General features: G+C 42.0%; 1 protein-coding gene and 1 non-coding gene across 3 annotated transcripts in view; one reads left to right on the forward strand and one right to left on the reverse strand.

Annotated features, from left to right (window-relative positions):
• The first annotated feature begins 1816 nt into the window (after positions 1 to 1816).
• Positions 1817 to 1957, forward strand: LOC129704948 (U4 spliceosomal RNA). Its single transcript, XR_008724825.1, has one exon. It is a non-coding gene; the product is annotated as a U4 spliceosomal RNA (small nuclear RNA).
• Positions 1958 to 5583: 3626 nt separating this feature from the next.
• uba3 (ubiquitin-like modifier activating enzyme 3) overlaps positions 5584 to 14233 on the reverse strand; it is a 29808-nt gene continuing 21158 nt past the window's right edge. For both annotated transcript variants that reach the window (XM_055647651.1, XM_055647650.1), the window contains 6 exons: positions 13691 to 13727; positions 13513 to 13594; positions 11276 to 11376; positions 9127 to 9190; positions 8978 to 9032; positions 5584 to 6335 (listed from right to left, as the gene is read on the reverse strand). In XM_055647651.1, coding sequence (XP_055503626.1) covers positions 6247 to 6335; positions 8978 to 9032; positions 9127 to 9190; positions 11276 to 11376; positions 13513 to 13594; positions 13691 to 13727 — 428 coding nt within the window. In that variant the 3' untranslated portion in view covers positions 5584 to 6246. The remainder of the gene's footprint in view (positions 6336 to 8977; positions 9033 to 9126; positions 9191 to 11275; positions 11377 to 13512; positions 13595 to 13690; positions 13728 to 14233) is intronic.

Below are 14233 nucleotides of genomic sequence, written 5' to 3' on the forward strand. Positions count from 1 at the left end.
TAACTGACTCTTGAAAACATCCAGTGAATTGACCTCCTGTGGCAGAGAATGCCACAGATTCACAACTCTCTGGGTGAAAACAAAATTCCTCATCTCAGTCCTAAATGCCCTACCCCTTATTCTTAAACTGTGACCCCTGGTTCTAGAGTCCCCCAACATCGGGAATATTTTTCCTGCATCTACCCTGTCCAATCATCTAAGAATTTAATATGTTTCTATAAGGATCCCTCCCATCCTTCTAAATTCCAGTGAATACAAGCCCAGTCGACCCATTCTTTTATCATACGTCAGTCCCGCCATCCCGGGAATTAACCTGGTGAACCTGTGTTGCACTCCCTCAATAGCAATATGTCTTTCCTCAAATTTGGCGACCAAAATTGCACACCATACTCCAGGTGCGGTCTCACCAGGGCCATGTACAACTGCAATAGGACCTCCTTGCTCCCAAACTCAAATCCTCTCGCAATGAAGGCCAACATGCCATTGACTCTCTTCACTGCCTGCTGTACCTGTATGCTTACTTTCAGTAACTGATGTACAAGCACACCCAGGTCTCGTTGCACCTCCCTTTTCCTAATCTGACACCATTCAGATAATAATCTGCTTTCCTGTTCTCGCCACCAAAGTGGATAACCTCACATTTATCCACATTATACTGCAACTGCCATGCTTCTGCCCACTCACCCAACCTATCCAAGTTACCCTGCAACCTCAAAGCATCCTCATTGCAGCTCATACTGCCACCCAGCTTTGTTTCATTTGCAAACTTAGAGATGTCACATTTCATTCCCTCGACTAAATTGTTAATATATATTGCAAACAATTGGGGTCCCAGCACCGAGCTTTGCTGCGCCCCACTAGTCACTGCCTGCCATTCTGAAAAGAACCCGTTAATTCCTACTCTTTGCTTCCTGTCTGCCAACCAGTCCTCTATCCATGTCAATGCCCTACCCCCAATACCATGTGCTCTAATTTTGCACACTAAAATTTGTGTTTCCCTTATGACCACTAGGGTCCTTCCTCTGCTAGACATCGTGGGGCAGGGTGTGGTGGAGACGCCACTCAAACAAGGGAAGGGATTTCACGCCAGGGGGCCACATGAGCGGCAAGGGTGGGGAGGGGGTTAAAACTGTGTGATTTGTGTAAATAGTATTGAATGTACATTTAGCCTCCGAGAATGTCGGCCAATTTTTATGTACGGTTCCTGTATCGTATATATTTTTAACTTGAATAAAGTTGAATTTGATTTTTTTAAAATCATGGTCGGCACAGACATTGTGGGCCGAAGGGCCTGTTCGTGTGCTGTGCTCTTTCTGCTATAATTCTGTGACACAAGGATAAAGGGCCCATTGGCTTCCTCTTGCTACAAATCATTTTTGCTGTATTGCAACTGAAATTAATATTAATAACTTTGAGTCTTTTTTTTATCAAGCAGAAAAAAATAGGAGCAAATGCTGAGCCTGCAAGCAGAACGAAACCTAACTTGCAGCCGGAAATTGCAAGTGAAACAAAGAGCAGTAGCAAGGTTTGCATCTTTGATGTCCCGCCCTCTATTCCACTTCAGAGCTAACACAGGCATGCAGAGTGATTAACATACATTGCCCTCCCATAATCCTTTACCTCTTCCACTGTTCTTCTGACAATTGTCCCCCCCTTATTTCGATTTCTAAAGCAAATTAACACGATCTCTGGTCTTTAAAATAATAGATCGTGGTAAGAAGAGAAGAAAATGTTTGAAAAGAGTGCAGAGTGGGAGTCACTGCAGATGCAAAGGTGGTTGGCCAGAAGGAAGTAGGCTCTGAGCAGGGTTGTCGTTAGCTTTGCGCAGTGGCAGTATCGTAGCCGATGAGGTTTACCCGAGGCGCGATTATTGCTTATTGAAAACTTTTCCCAATACCCCGCTATGACGACTTGAAATATAGTCGGCAATGGCAATTTTTGGCGGTCTCTGCGGAGACTTCATTATTAAGTTCAAAAATAGATTATCATTTCTTTACAAATTAATATATTGCACATGGCTTTATAGTAATAGAAAATAGGTGCAGGAGTAGGCCATTCGGCCCTTCGAGCCTGCACCGCCATTCAATATGATCATGGCTGATCATCCAATTCAGTATCCCATCCCTGCCTTCTCTCCATACCCCCTTCTCTCCATAATCTTTGGCCACAAGGGCAACATCTAACTCCCTCTTAAATATAGCCAATGAACTGGCCTCAACTACCTTCTGTGGCAGAGAATTACACAGATTCACCACTGTGTGAAAAAAGTTTTCCTCATCTCGGTCCTAAAAGATTTCCCCCTTATCCTTAAACCGTGACCCCTTGTTCAGGAATAGCTGTATTAGCTGTATTAATTGGCTACATAGAGCATGTTTTGTTCTAACGACTGTGATGGTGTTCCACCAAGTAGAGATACAAGGAAGTACACATATAGTGTAGGAGGGAACTGCAGATGCTGGTGGTTTACACCGAAGATCGACACGAAATGCTGCAGTAACTCAGCGGGACAGGCAGCATCTCTGGAGAGAAGGAATGGGTGACGATTCAGATCAAGGAAGTATAGGCAGCATATGTGGCCCCTAAGATATCAAAAATCGAATTAGGCCATTTGGCCCATCCAGACTACACTGCCATTCAATCATTCCCGATCTATTTTTCTCTCTCAGCCCCATTCTCTTGCCTTCTCCACACCGCCTTGAACTCTTTTTTTTTAGTAATAATAAACCTATCAATCTCCACTTTTAAAATATCCAATGACTTGGCCACCACCGCCGTCTGTGGCAATGAATTCCACAGATTTATCACCCTCTGACTCAAGTAATTGCTCCTCATCTCCTTTCTAAAGCAATGTTTCGTGCCAGGAGTCTTCAGTCTGATTGTTGTAGGGGTAAGAAAGCTAGAGGTGGGGGCAGGTCCAAACTGGCAAGCGATCAGTATGATGGGGCCCCAACCCAAAACATCACCTATCCCACCACCTTCAGAGATGCTGCCTGGCCCCCTGAGTTACCCCAGTGCTTTGTGTCCCTTTTAAGTGATAGGTGGATACTGATTTAATTGGCAGATTATTGAGTCTCTGTCAATTACATTTAATTTGTAATAAGTTTTGAGTATGAAGAATGGTCCTATCCTGAAATATCACCTGTCCATTCCCTCCCCCAGTATTGCCAGACACACTGAGTTATATCAGCACTTTCGTTTAGTTGTTACAGTGCTGAAACAGGCATCCGCGCCAACTAGTGATCCCCGCACATTAACACTATCCTACACACATTAGAAGAAATGTTACATTTATACCAAGTCTTTGGAGAATGAGAGGAAACCAAAGATCTCGGAGAAAACCCATGGCGAGAACATACAAAGTGTGCAGACAGCACCCGTAGTCAGGATCGAACACGGGTCTCTGGCGCTGCAAGGCAGTACCTCTACCGCTACATGGTGTCGTTTTTTGGTAACCAGTTTCCGCAGTTCCTTGTCCCTCCAGCAGTTCGTTTTTGCTCAATGTTCCAGCATCTGCAGTCTTGGTATCTCTTCAATATGTAGCAGTTCTTAAGCTTTTACCTGAAAACTACTGTTACAATGGCCTACTGGCCTTTCAATGTTCAGCGAAGATGTTTAAGTTAAAGATAAAATGTTACATTGCCTTGCATAGTTTACAATTGAAAGGGAGTATCAGGGATGCAGAGGAACAAGAAGTATTTTTAGATTTGTTTTCAATTGTTTAATCTTTATTACAACCTTTATCACAAAGGAAAAGTGCAGATGGTCTGTCGCATTTATGAAAAAACATTCCAATTGAATTGTTTCTTGTATACATCTTTACGAAGATTTTTAATTTAAGTTTCAGAGATATATAGTGAGGAAACAGGCCTTCGGCCCAACGATCAACCGTACACTAGTTCTAACCTACACAACTTGGACAATTTACAGAAGCCAATTAACTTACAAGCCTGCGCGTCTTTGAAATGTGGGAGGAAACCAGAGCACCCAAAGGAAACACACAGGGAGAACACATAACTCTGTAGTCAGGATCGAACGCAGGTCTCTGGCGCTGTAGGACAGCAACTCTACCGCTGCGCCACTGCGTTTCTGAATTTAAAAGTGCTCTTCAACAGAGGTCTACACAAAAACACAAGATTGAAACCAGGCAGACAAACAGTATCTTCAGTCACACAATTTCAGAATTTCAAAATGTTCTCAAGAGGTCAGTTGAATGAAGTGTTCCACAGAGAAACCTGATGGACAGGCAGCGTGGGAAGGAACCCACTACCGAGACTCAATGCCACTGGTTCTTGGAGGTGGGGAAGTTAAATTGAGAACTCCAAACTTCATCAGTCTGATGAAGGGACCTGACCCGGAACATTGTGTCCATTTCTCTCCACAGATGTTGCCTGACCCACTGAGTTTCTCCAGCAGTTTGTTTCTTGTCCAATGTTTGTTTGCTATCCATTCTCCCCTAGTGACATTGCATGTGCATGTATGTACATCAAATGATCACAGGGTTGTTCATGTCTTTATTTACTTCCCCACATCCTGTGGACGGTTTGATTGTAATCACGTATTATCTTTCCACTGACTTGATAGCACATAACAAAAAAGCTTTTCACGGTTCTTTTCTCGACCCGAAACGTCACCCATTCCTGCTCTCCATAGATGCTGTCTCACCCGCTGAGTTTCTCCAACTTGTGGCCACCTTCGATTTTATCCAGCATCTGCAGTTCTTTCTCACACAAAGCTTTTCACTGTACCTCGGAACACGTGACAATGAACTAAACAAAATTAAAATAAACTGAAGATAGACACAAAAAGCTGGAGTAACTCAGCGGGACAGGCAGCATCCCTGGAGCGAAGGAATGGGTGATGTTTCGGGTCGAGACCCTTCCTCAGACCTCGAAACATCACCCATTCCTTGACTACGTAGTTTGCACATTCTCCTCGTGACCTGTGTGGGTTTTCTCCAGTTTCCTCTCACATTCCAAAGATGTAGAGTTACGTAGGCTATTTGGCTTGGTACAATAGTCCCTAGTGTCTGAAGGATAGCGTTAGTGTGCAGACATCGCTGGTCTGTGCAGTGGGCCGAAGGGCCTGTTTCCGCACTGCATCTCTAAACTAAACTGAAAGATGCAAAAAAATATGACCTCGTTATTTCCTACTCATCTGTATTGAAGCAAATTTGTTGCTTCCAGAGAGAAAAAGTCCCCCCCCACCCCCAAACTTCTGAAGACCAGTCTGAAGAAGGGTCTCGACCCGAAACGTCATCCATTTCTCCCCTCCAGAGATGCTGCCTGACCCGCTGAGTTACTCCAGCATTTTGTGTCTATTTTCACTGAAACTTCACGATGGGTAAATCACATCCCACCCTATCTTTTTACAACCTTTGTTTTTCAGGAAAGTCACAATTGAGCATAAGGCCATAAAACCTAGGAGCAGAATTAGGCCATTCAGCCCATCAAGTCATTCGATCATGGCTGGCCCATTCTTTCTACTCAACCGCATTCTCCTGCCTTCTCCCCGTAATCTTCGACACCCTCACATTAGATGTTCTCCACACACTTACCGCAAACTCGTGTTTGCAACACCACAGTGTATTATCATTTACTTTATTATAGTATTCACAAACTTTGAGAATAAGTGGCAGGATGAAAGATAATTTACATTTTAGAAACTTAAAAAACATTGAACAATTTCAGCTTTGGGGCTTCCCATCAGTTACAACCCATTGTTCTTGCACAGCATTTAAAAGCACATTGTCGCCAAAAACTTATAACACTAACTGACTTAGTTCCTAAGCCATTAAATAGAAGGTTTAAGAGCATTAATTCAGGTCAAAGTAAATGTAAGTGGCTTTCTTGTTAAGAGTTAACACCCCATGTCAATAAATATATAAAACCTAAACTTGCAAAAAAATTGACAAAAAGCTGTACACATTTTGAAACAAAATTCATCCCTTGCTTTCTTAATATAAAATAATCTTTGAAACCCAACACTTTGGGGTTACTCTGTGTGAAGTGACCAAGTAAGTGTCAGTTTCCTATACACAATGTCTCTGCTATAACTTTATGTTCAGCTCATGTCACATTTAAACCATAAGACATAAAATAAACTCTCATTTCTTTGCGGGTCTGTGGTGATAATATTGAACATATTCAAACTCAAGTCCATTCGAGTGACACGGTGCACTGATGATGAACAGATCAATTTTTCCTAAACTAACATTTCAACGATTCAAAAAGTTTGCAAAAGAAAAAGTCAAGTTGTAAAATGGAGTTTGAAGAGCACTGTTTGCGGTGTCGTTATATCTGCCACTGCCAGCTCCTGTCCATTCGTCAGCCCCAATTCTGGAAAATAAGATCATTTCAACTTGGTTAAAACTGGATTCTTCACTAGGGAACAATAACCAAACACATGCAAATGTCTATTGGAAAATGTCAAGTGTTCCTTTGCGATTAATATTCAATGCAGCTTCCATTATCCCATCAATCATTCCCATTGTACATTGTCTGAACAATATTAATAGTTCATGAGAACATATATGGAACAAGCCGTTTGTGGTGTTGAAAAAGACCACTTCAACGATTAGCACCTCCATTAACTGAAGTCAGTCACAGGCTTTGCTTGGATTCGGGAAGAAAAATAGGTTGGAATTTTCAAACATATCGTTGTACTGAAACCGGCCACCAACTCCCATGACCCTTGCCGCCCACTCTCATTTCATTAACCCACAGGTCACACTTCCCTTCCCAGCTGCCATGGTAGTGGGCAGTCACTAGTGCTGTTGTTGCACAGCTCCAAAAACTGTTCAGAGATGCAGCGTGGAAACAGGCTCTTAGATCCGCTCCATGTCTCACTCTTTCACACTAGTTCTGTGTGATCCCACCATCTCATCCACCCCCTGCACACTCGGGGCAAAACCCTCATGTCTTTGGGACGTGCGAGGTAACCGGAGCACCTGAAGGAAACTCAAGCGGGAACGTGCAAACACCACACAGACAGCTCCCGAGTTTAGGATTAAACCCCGAGTTTTGGTGCTCTGAGGCAGCAGCTCTATCCATGTTCCATCACAACCTCCAGTGCGGCCTACGTCCAATTTGCACATTTTTCTTACAACTGTGTGTGTTTCCTCTAGATGCTATGATATGCTCCCGTGTCTGAGAAATGTGTTGGTAGGTTAAACTGGAGACTGTATATTGCCCCTGGTGTAGGTGGTTGGGAGGTGAATTGTAGTAGATAATGGACGTGTGAGACAGAATTAGCTTTTTTTTTATACATACACAGTGTGGAAATGGGCCCTTCAGCCCGAGTCCACACTGACCAATGATCACCTGTACATTAGTTCTATCCTACACACCAGGGACAATGTATTCAGAAGCCAATTAACCTTGAAACTCCGGGTACTCTGGAAACCAGAGCACCCAGAAAAAAACCCACGCGGTCACAGGGAAAACGTGCAAACACCTTTTAGACAGCACCTGAAGTCAGGATTGAACCGGGTCTCTGGTGCTGTAAGGCAGCAGCTCTACCGTTGCATCACTGTGCTGCCCCTTCCAACACTTTCTTCCAAACCCAAAACATAGAAAATAGGTGCAGGACTAGGCCATTCGGCCCTTCGAGCCTGCACCGCCATTCAATATGATCATGGCTGATCATCCAACTCAGTATCTCATCCCTGCCTTCTCTCCATACCCCCTGATCCCTTTAGCCACCAGGGCCACATCTAACTCCCTCTTAAATATAGCCAATGAACTGGCCTCAACTACCTTCTGTGGCAGAGAATTCCACAGATTCACCACTCTCTGTGTAAAAAATGATTTTCTCATCTCGGTCCTAAAAGACTTCCCTCTTATCCTTAAACTGTGCCCCCTAGTTCTGGACTTCCCCAACATCGGGAATAATCTTCCTGCATCTAGCCTGTCCAACCCCTTAAGAATTTTGTAAGTTTCTATATGATCCCCTGGTGAACCTTCTCTGTACTCCCTCTATGGCAAGTATGTCTTTCCTCAGATTAGGAGACCAAAACTGTATGCAATACTCCAGGTGTGGTCTCACCAAGACCCTGTACAACTGCAATAGCACCTCCCTGCTCCTATACTCAAATCCTTTTGCTACGAATGCTAACATACCATTTGCTTTCTTCACTGAGTCCACCTGATGGAAAAATGTGGATGGTAAAAATATATTTGGTCATGGCAGAAAGACTGGGCAGATTCTATTACAATATTCCTAGCCTCCATCTTTCAAAATCCTGTCTATTACTGCTAAATGGATTTACATCTTTGACTTGATCGAGACTAAATTCTTGCAAGGAACTGAAGATGATTTACAAAAAGTCCCTATCTGCTGGAGTAACTCAATGGGTTAGCAGCATCTCTGTAGAACATGTATAGGTGATGTTTCAGGTCGGGAAATCCTATTGAACGAGTGCAGCGTAGATTCACGAGGTTAATTCCTGGGATGGCAGGACTGTCATATGTTGAAAGAATGGAGCAACTGGGCTTGTGTACACTGGAATTTAGAAAGATGAGAGGGGATCTTATTGAAACGTATAAGATTATTAAGGGATTAGACAATAGGCAATAGGTACAGGGGAGGCCATTCAGCCCTTCGAGCCATTCAATGTGATCATGGAAGATCATCCACAATCAGCTGGCTCGAGTGGCCTACTCTTGCACCTATTGTCTATTGACCCTTATTGATCCAAAACATCACCTATCCATGTTCTCCAGAGCTGCTGCCTGACCTGCTGAGTTACTCCAGCACTTTGTGTCTCTTTGAGGGGCAAAATGTATGACAGGCTTCACAAACTGACTCCAAAGGTTTACTTCAGCAAGCTAGTAGACTGGTTACACCCAGAGTAGAAAAAAACATCAAGAGCTGAAGGCAGGTGATTGCAACACTGTGGCACAGCAACTTAAAAAGAACCACAAGACTGTGATGAATGGGAATATTAGATGTACTTGGGAGAACTCTTCCTTTAACTTACCCTTTAAAGTTTTTGATAGATTTGGCCTCGTTCTTTCTTCAATTGATGCTACCGTCTGCAAAAACCAGACCTGATAGTTAGCTTTCAATCCACCCACGTTTTTTTATTGTTGAGCCATGAATTAATAAATAAGAATTCATATACATAACCTGTAAATAAAGTGTTTTGTTTTTTCCATCCATAGTTGCAGTGATAGCTGGTGACTTCATTTGCCTGTTTAAAACAAAAATGAACATTGATTAATCATTGAGTTTTCACATCCACATTTTCATTGCGGCCAGTAGTGGTCAGCTGGCTTCAGTCCTGGAATCACTGGAATTTACATTTTACTCCTGTGCAAAGTGATGTTAGAGACTTGTTGGCCATCAAATTTCTACAGAATGATCATAAGGTCGTAAGGAATAGGAGTAAATACAGTTTCACCGCCCTCTGACTAAATCCTTTATGATTCTGTACACTTTAGCAAATAGCAACATTGCAGGAATGTCTTTGAGGAGCAAAACTGGCATGTGTTCTATCAAATGTGTTGTGTCAAATCAAATGCATTCTGACGAAGGGACCCGACCCAAAACGTCACCTATACTTTTTCTCCAGAGATGCTGCTGAGTTACTCCAGCACTTTGTGCCCACCAATGCATTGTCATTCCAACTCAACTATTATAACGAGTCTGAAGAAAGGTCCAAAACGTCACTGGTCAATTCGCTCCATTAATGTTTATTTATCAATGACCCAACAAATAAGAGAAGGGCTATCACCCCAGGGGGCCACAAGTGGCAAAGGGTGCTTGGTTTAAGGACAGCTGCAAACACATACTGAGAATGACACTAGTGATTGTATAGGTTACTTTTGGAAATAACAACTGAATTTCTGATTTGCAGCAGCTTAACAGGACTGTAAACGCTAAATATAATAAGCAAAAAAATATCAATAAATTAATAATCTCAATACAAGTACAAAAAATAACTGAAGCCCATGGTGCAACTAATGGAAATGTTTACTTGCTGAGGATAGTATTGTGTGGTGTTCAAGAGCCCGATGAATGGTCTTGTGCCTTTCCTCCCTGCAACCAGCAGACATCTTTAACTTTTAGTCCAGGGTGATTTATCATCAAATGTCCCAGATAGAACAATGACATTCTTACTTGCAGCAGCGCAACGGAATATGTAAACATAGTACAGGGTGGTCACGGTGGTGCAGGGTACAGGTAGCTGCCTTACAGTGAATGCAGAAAGGTCCAAAACTTCACTGGTCAATTTGCTCCATTAATGTTTATTTATCAATGACCCAACAAATAAGAGAAGGGCTATCACCCCAGGGGGCCACAAGTGGCAAAGGGTGCTTGGTTTAAGGACAGCTGCAAACACATATTGAGTATGACACTAGTGATTGTATAGGTTATTTTTGGAAATAACAACTGAATTTCTGATTTGCAGCAGCTTAACAGGACTGTAAACGCTAAATATAATAAGCAAAAAAATATCAATAAATTAATAATCTCAATACAAGTACAAAAAATAACTGAAGTCCGTGGTGCAACTAATGGAAATGTTTACTTGCTGAGGATAGTATTGTGTGGTGTTCAAGAGCCCGATGAATGGTCTTGTGCCTTTCCTCCCTGCATCCAGCAGACATCTTTAACTTTTAGTCCAGGGTGATTTATCATCAAATGTCCCAGATAGAACAATGACATTCTTACTTGCAGCAGCGCAACAGAATATGTAAACATAGTAATATGTACAGTAGCTGCCTTACAGTGAATGCAGCACCAGAGACCCAGGTTCGATCCCGACTACGGGTGCTGTCTGTACGGAGTTGGTCCATCCTCCCCGTGACCTGCGTGGGTTTTCTCCAAGATCTTTTGGTTTCCTCCCACACTCCAAAGACGTACAGGCTTGTAGGTTAATTGGCTTGGTATAAATGTAAACATTGTCCCTAGTGTGTGTAGGATAGTGTTAATGTGCGGGGATCGCTGGTCCGCGTGGACCCAGTGGGCCGAAGGGCCTGTTTCCGTGCTGTATCTCTAAACTAAAAAGTACACTGATACGTACACACAAAAAACAAACAATAACAGAGCAATAACAATAATAGTCAATGCAGTTCAGAGCCTATATGAGGCTGTAGTGTTTAATAGCCTAATGGCTGTAGGGAAGAAGCTGTTCCTGAACGTCACAGTTTTCAGGCTTATATCCACACAGTGTGCTTGAATTCACCAGGGAGCAAGTGCAGCAATATATTAAAAGTAGCCACAGACCGACGGCAGTAAGGGGTAAATATTTAAGGAGAAGGAGGAAACTTACAATGAAGCACTCTGCGTTAAGTAGTCTAGGAGTTCCTGAAGTTTTGCGGACGGAGGAAACTGTAGATCCTGCGGCACCTGGCTGCAGGCAGGGCAGTTTTCCTTTGAATTTAAGCAACCAGAGAAAAATCAATAGAAGCTTCAGGAGGTTCCTGTTAACAGTTTTGAGTCTTTAAATAGTCGATAAATTGAGAGAAAAAAAATCCAATGAAATTGATAAGCACGTTATTTTATTGAATGGATTGTGATTTCATTAAATCATTAGATTCCAATTACTCAAACAGATCGATTTCCTCACCATGAAATATTCATCCCCACAGAAGAGTCATACAGCATGGAAACAGGCCCTTCGGCCCGACTTACCCACACCGACCAACATTCCACATCTACACTGGTCTCACCTACCTGTTTTCTTGGCCCATATTCCGCTAAGCCTATCCTCTTCATGTACCTGTCTAAATGTTCCTTACATATTGTGATAGTACCAACCTCAACTACCTCCTCCAGCAGCTTGTACTATACACCCACCACCCTTTGTGTGAAAAAAGTACCCCTTAGATTCCCATTAAATCGTTCTGCCCTCACCTTAAATCTATATCCTCCGGGTCTCGATTCCCCTACTCTGGGCTAAAAGACTCTGTGTGTCCACCCGATCTATTCCTCTCATGGGTTTGTACACCTCCATAAGATCACCCCTCATCCTACTTTGCTCATAGAAATAAACCCCTTGCCTGCTCAAACTCTTCCTGGAGCTCCAGAACAGATTTGGTGTCATCAAGCTGCTGCATTTCGTCACATTGAAAACAAGGGATTGGCAGCAGACGGGAGCATCCAAAGCATAAATTAAACTCTGCATCAGAACTTCCAAGGATACGGGTAGTTTTGGTGCAATGCAATAGTTGAGTTCCTCAGAAACTTTGTTATAGACAATCGCGTTGTTATAACAATCGTTTCAATGGGGTAAATTTTTCGACTTGCAATAACAAAGTTATTTCCCCGCAGGATTTTCAATAGTTTATTATTGTAACTGCAAGCTACAAATACAAAAGGCTGCATTTAACATTGTTCTTTGGAGTATCATTGCACAAGTGGCCATACAAGGGATTGCTTGTCAATTTCACGCCTGCTCATGGTTAAAGAGACAGCAGATTACTGAAGGAGGTCACATGGAAACTATTTTTTTGTTCCCTGTACCATTTAAATCCAAGATAGCTTTTTATTCCCCTTCTGTCTGTTTCCAAAGTAACAAAGTAACAAATGTTCTCTAGTTCCCAATCAAAATCACGTTATAACCAATTTGGCTTAAATAATCCAGATAATGTTGTAGTTGATCCACCCTTTTGACAAACAGGTTTCTCACTTGATTACTTAGCATGTGATGTTAGGATACTGCTTACGTGACACAGTGGTGCAGTGGCTGAGTTGCTGCCTTACAGAGACCCGGGTTCGATCCTGACTACGTGGGAGCTGTCCACGAGTTTGTACATTCACCTGTGACCGCGTGGGTTTTCTCTGGGTGCTTCAGTATCCCCCCACACTCCAAAGTTGCACAGGTTTGTAGTTTAATTGTTTTTTGTAAAAAATTGTCCCTAGTGTGTAGGATGGTGTTAGTGTATAGGGTGATCACTGGTCAGCGTGGACTCACTCGATGAGCCGAAGGGCCTGTTTCCATGCTGATTCTCTAAAGACTAAAGTAGTCTAAAGTCTACTGCCATAATTAAAGGGATGCATCCTAACTATTTCCATGTTTCAAAAGATACTTTGTAGCTATGGGTCAAATATAAACAGTTTTGTACTCAACAGTTTAACATTATTCTCCGATTTTCCTTGAAGAATCATATGCTCAGTATCCAGCGTTGAAACCAAATATCTCTCGCTTTCCTTGAATCGTGAAACTAGGATTCTCTGAGTTCTGATAGCTTTGGGGTCAGACACACTGCACAATAATACTTCCCTGCCCATCATGTTTATTTTGCCTAGTCTGATGAAGTGTCTCGACCCGAAACGTCATCTATTCCTTTTCTCCTGAGATTCTACCTGACCCGCTGAGTTACTCAAGTTTTTTGGTGTCTATCTTATGTTTATTTTGCTGCTCATTATTATTCGCACACTAAAAATACCATTCTCTGAATTACTAATTATTAAAAAACGGATTAAAAATAATTACAATCTAGTGGGGGGGAAAAGCGAAATTTCTCTATTATTTGCTCTATTATCTTTGAAGTGTTAAAGACACACCTTGCGCTCCGCTTCAAATGTGTACGTATAAAGCCCATCAACATCATTGAAGACCAAGTAGTTATTCAGAGGAATATATGCACTGAAAAATGTAATTTCCATACAATTAGACCTTTATTATAGATGCGGCAAGATTATATATATATAACTGATCAATTGTTTAAAAGTTTAAATTCACCTTGATGCGATTTTGAATACTTCAGTTGCACATACCGCTAAGGAAGAAAAAAGATCAAATTCAATGCTCGTGTGTAGATTAAAAAAACAATATCTTTTACCTGTAAGTGGTCATAAATATCAACAAAATATAATGCTATTCAGTTCCTGCCAGCATTTTCCGAAATAAAAAAGGCCAAGTAAAATTGTCAAATAGCTATTCACCTCCCTAATCTTTTTTTTCCTTCACATTTTACACAAAATTAAAGCTTTTTATAAACTCTTTTATCTATATGCATTATTGACACAGAGATGGATGCCACATATGTGCCAACATGCATATAAATATATTGGCAAGCTAAACTACACATAGTTGAAGTAGGAAAGGAATTAGTGTCTAGATAGTCACACAATGCTGGGCTAACTTAGCGGGTCAAGCAACATCTGTGGAGAAAATGGACAGGTGACGTTTTGGATTGGGACCCTTCTCCATTGTTTATCATCCATACATTCCATTCATTGACTGATCCAGTGTGTAATTGAGGTTCTCATGAACCAAGTATTA

The sequence above is a fragment of the Leucoraja erinacea genome, chromosome 16, assembly GCF_028641065.1.
Source record: "Leucoraja erinacea ecotype New England chromosome 16, Leri_hhj_1, whole genome shotgun sequence".
NCBI lineage: Eukaryota > Metazoa > Chordata > Chondrichthyes > Rajiformes > Rajidae > Leucoraja > Leucoraja erinaceus.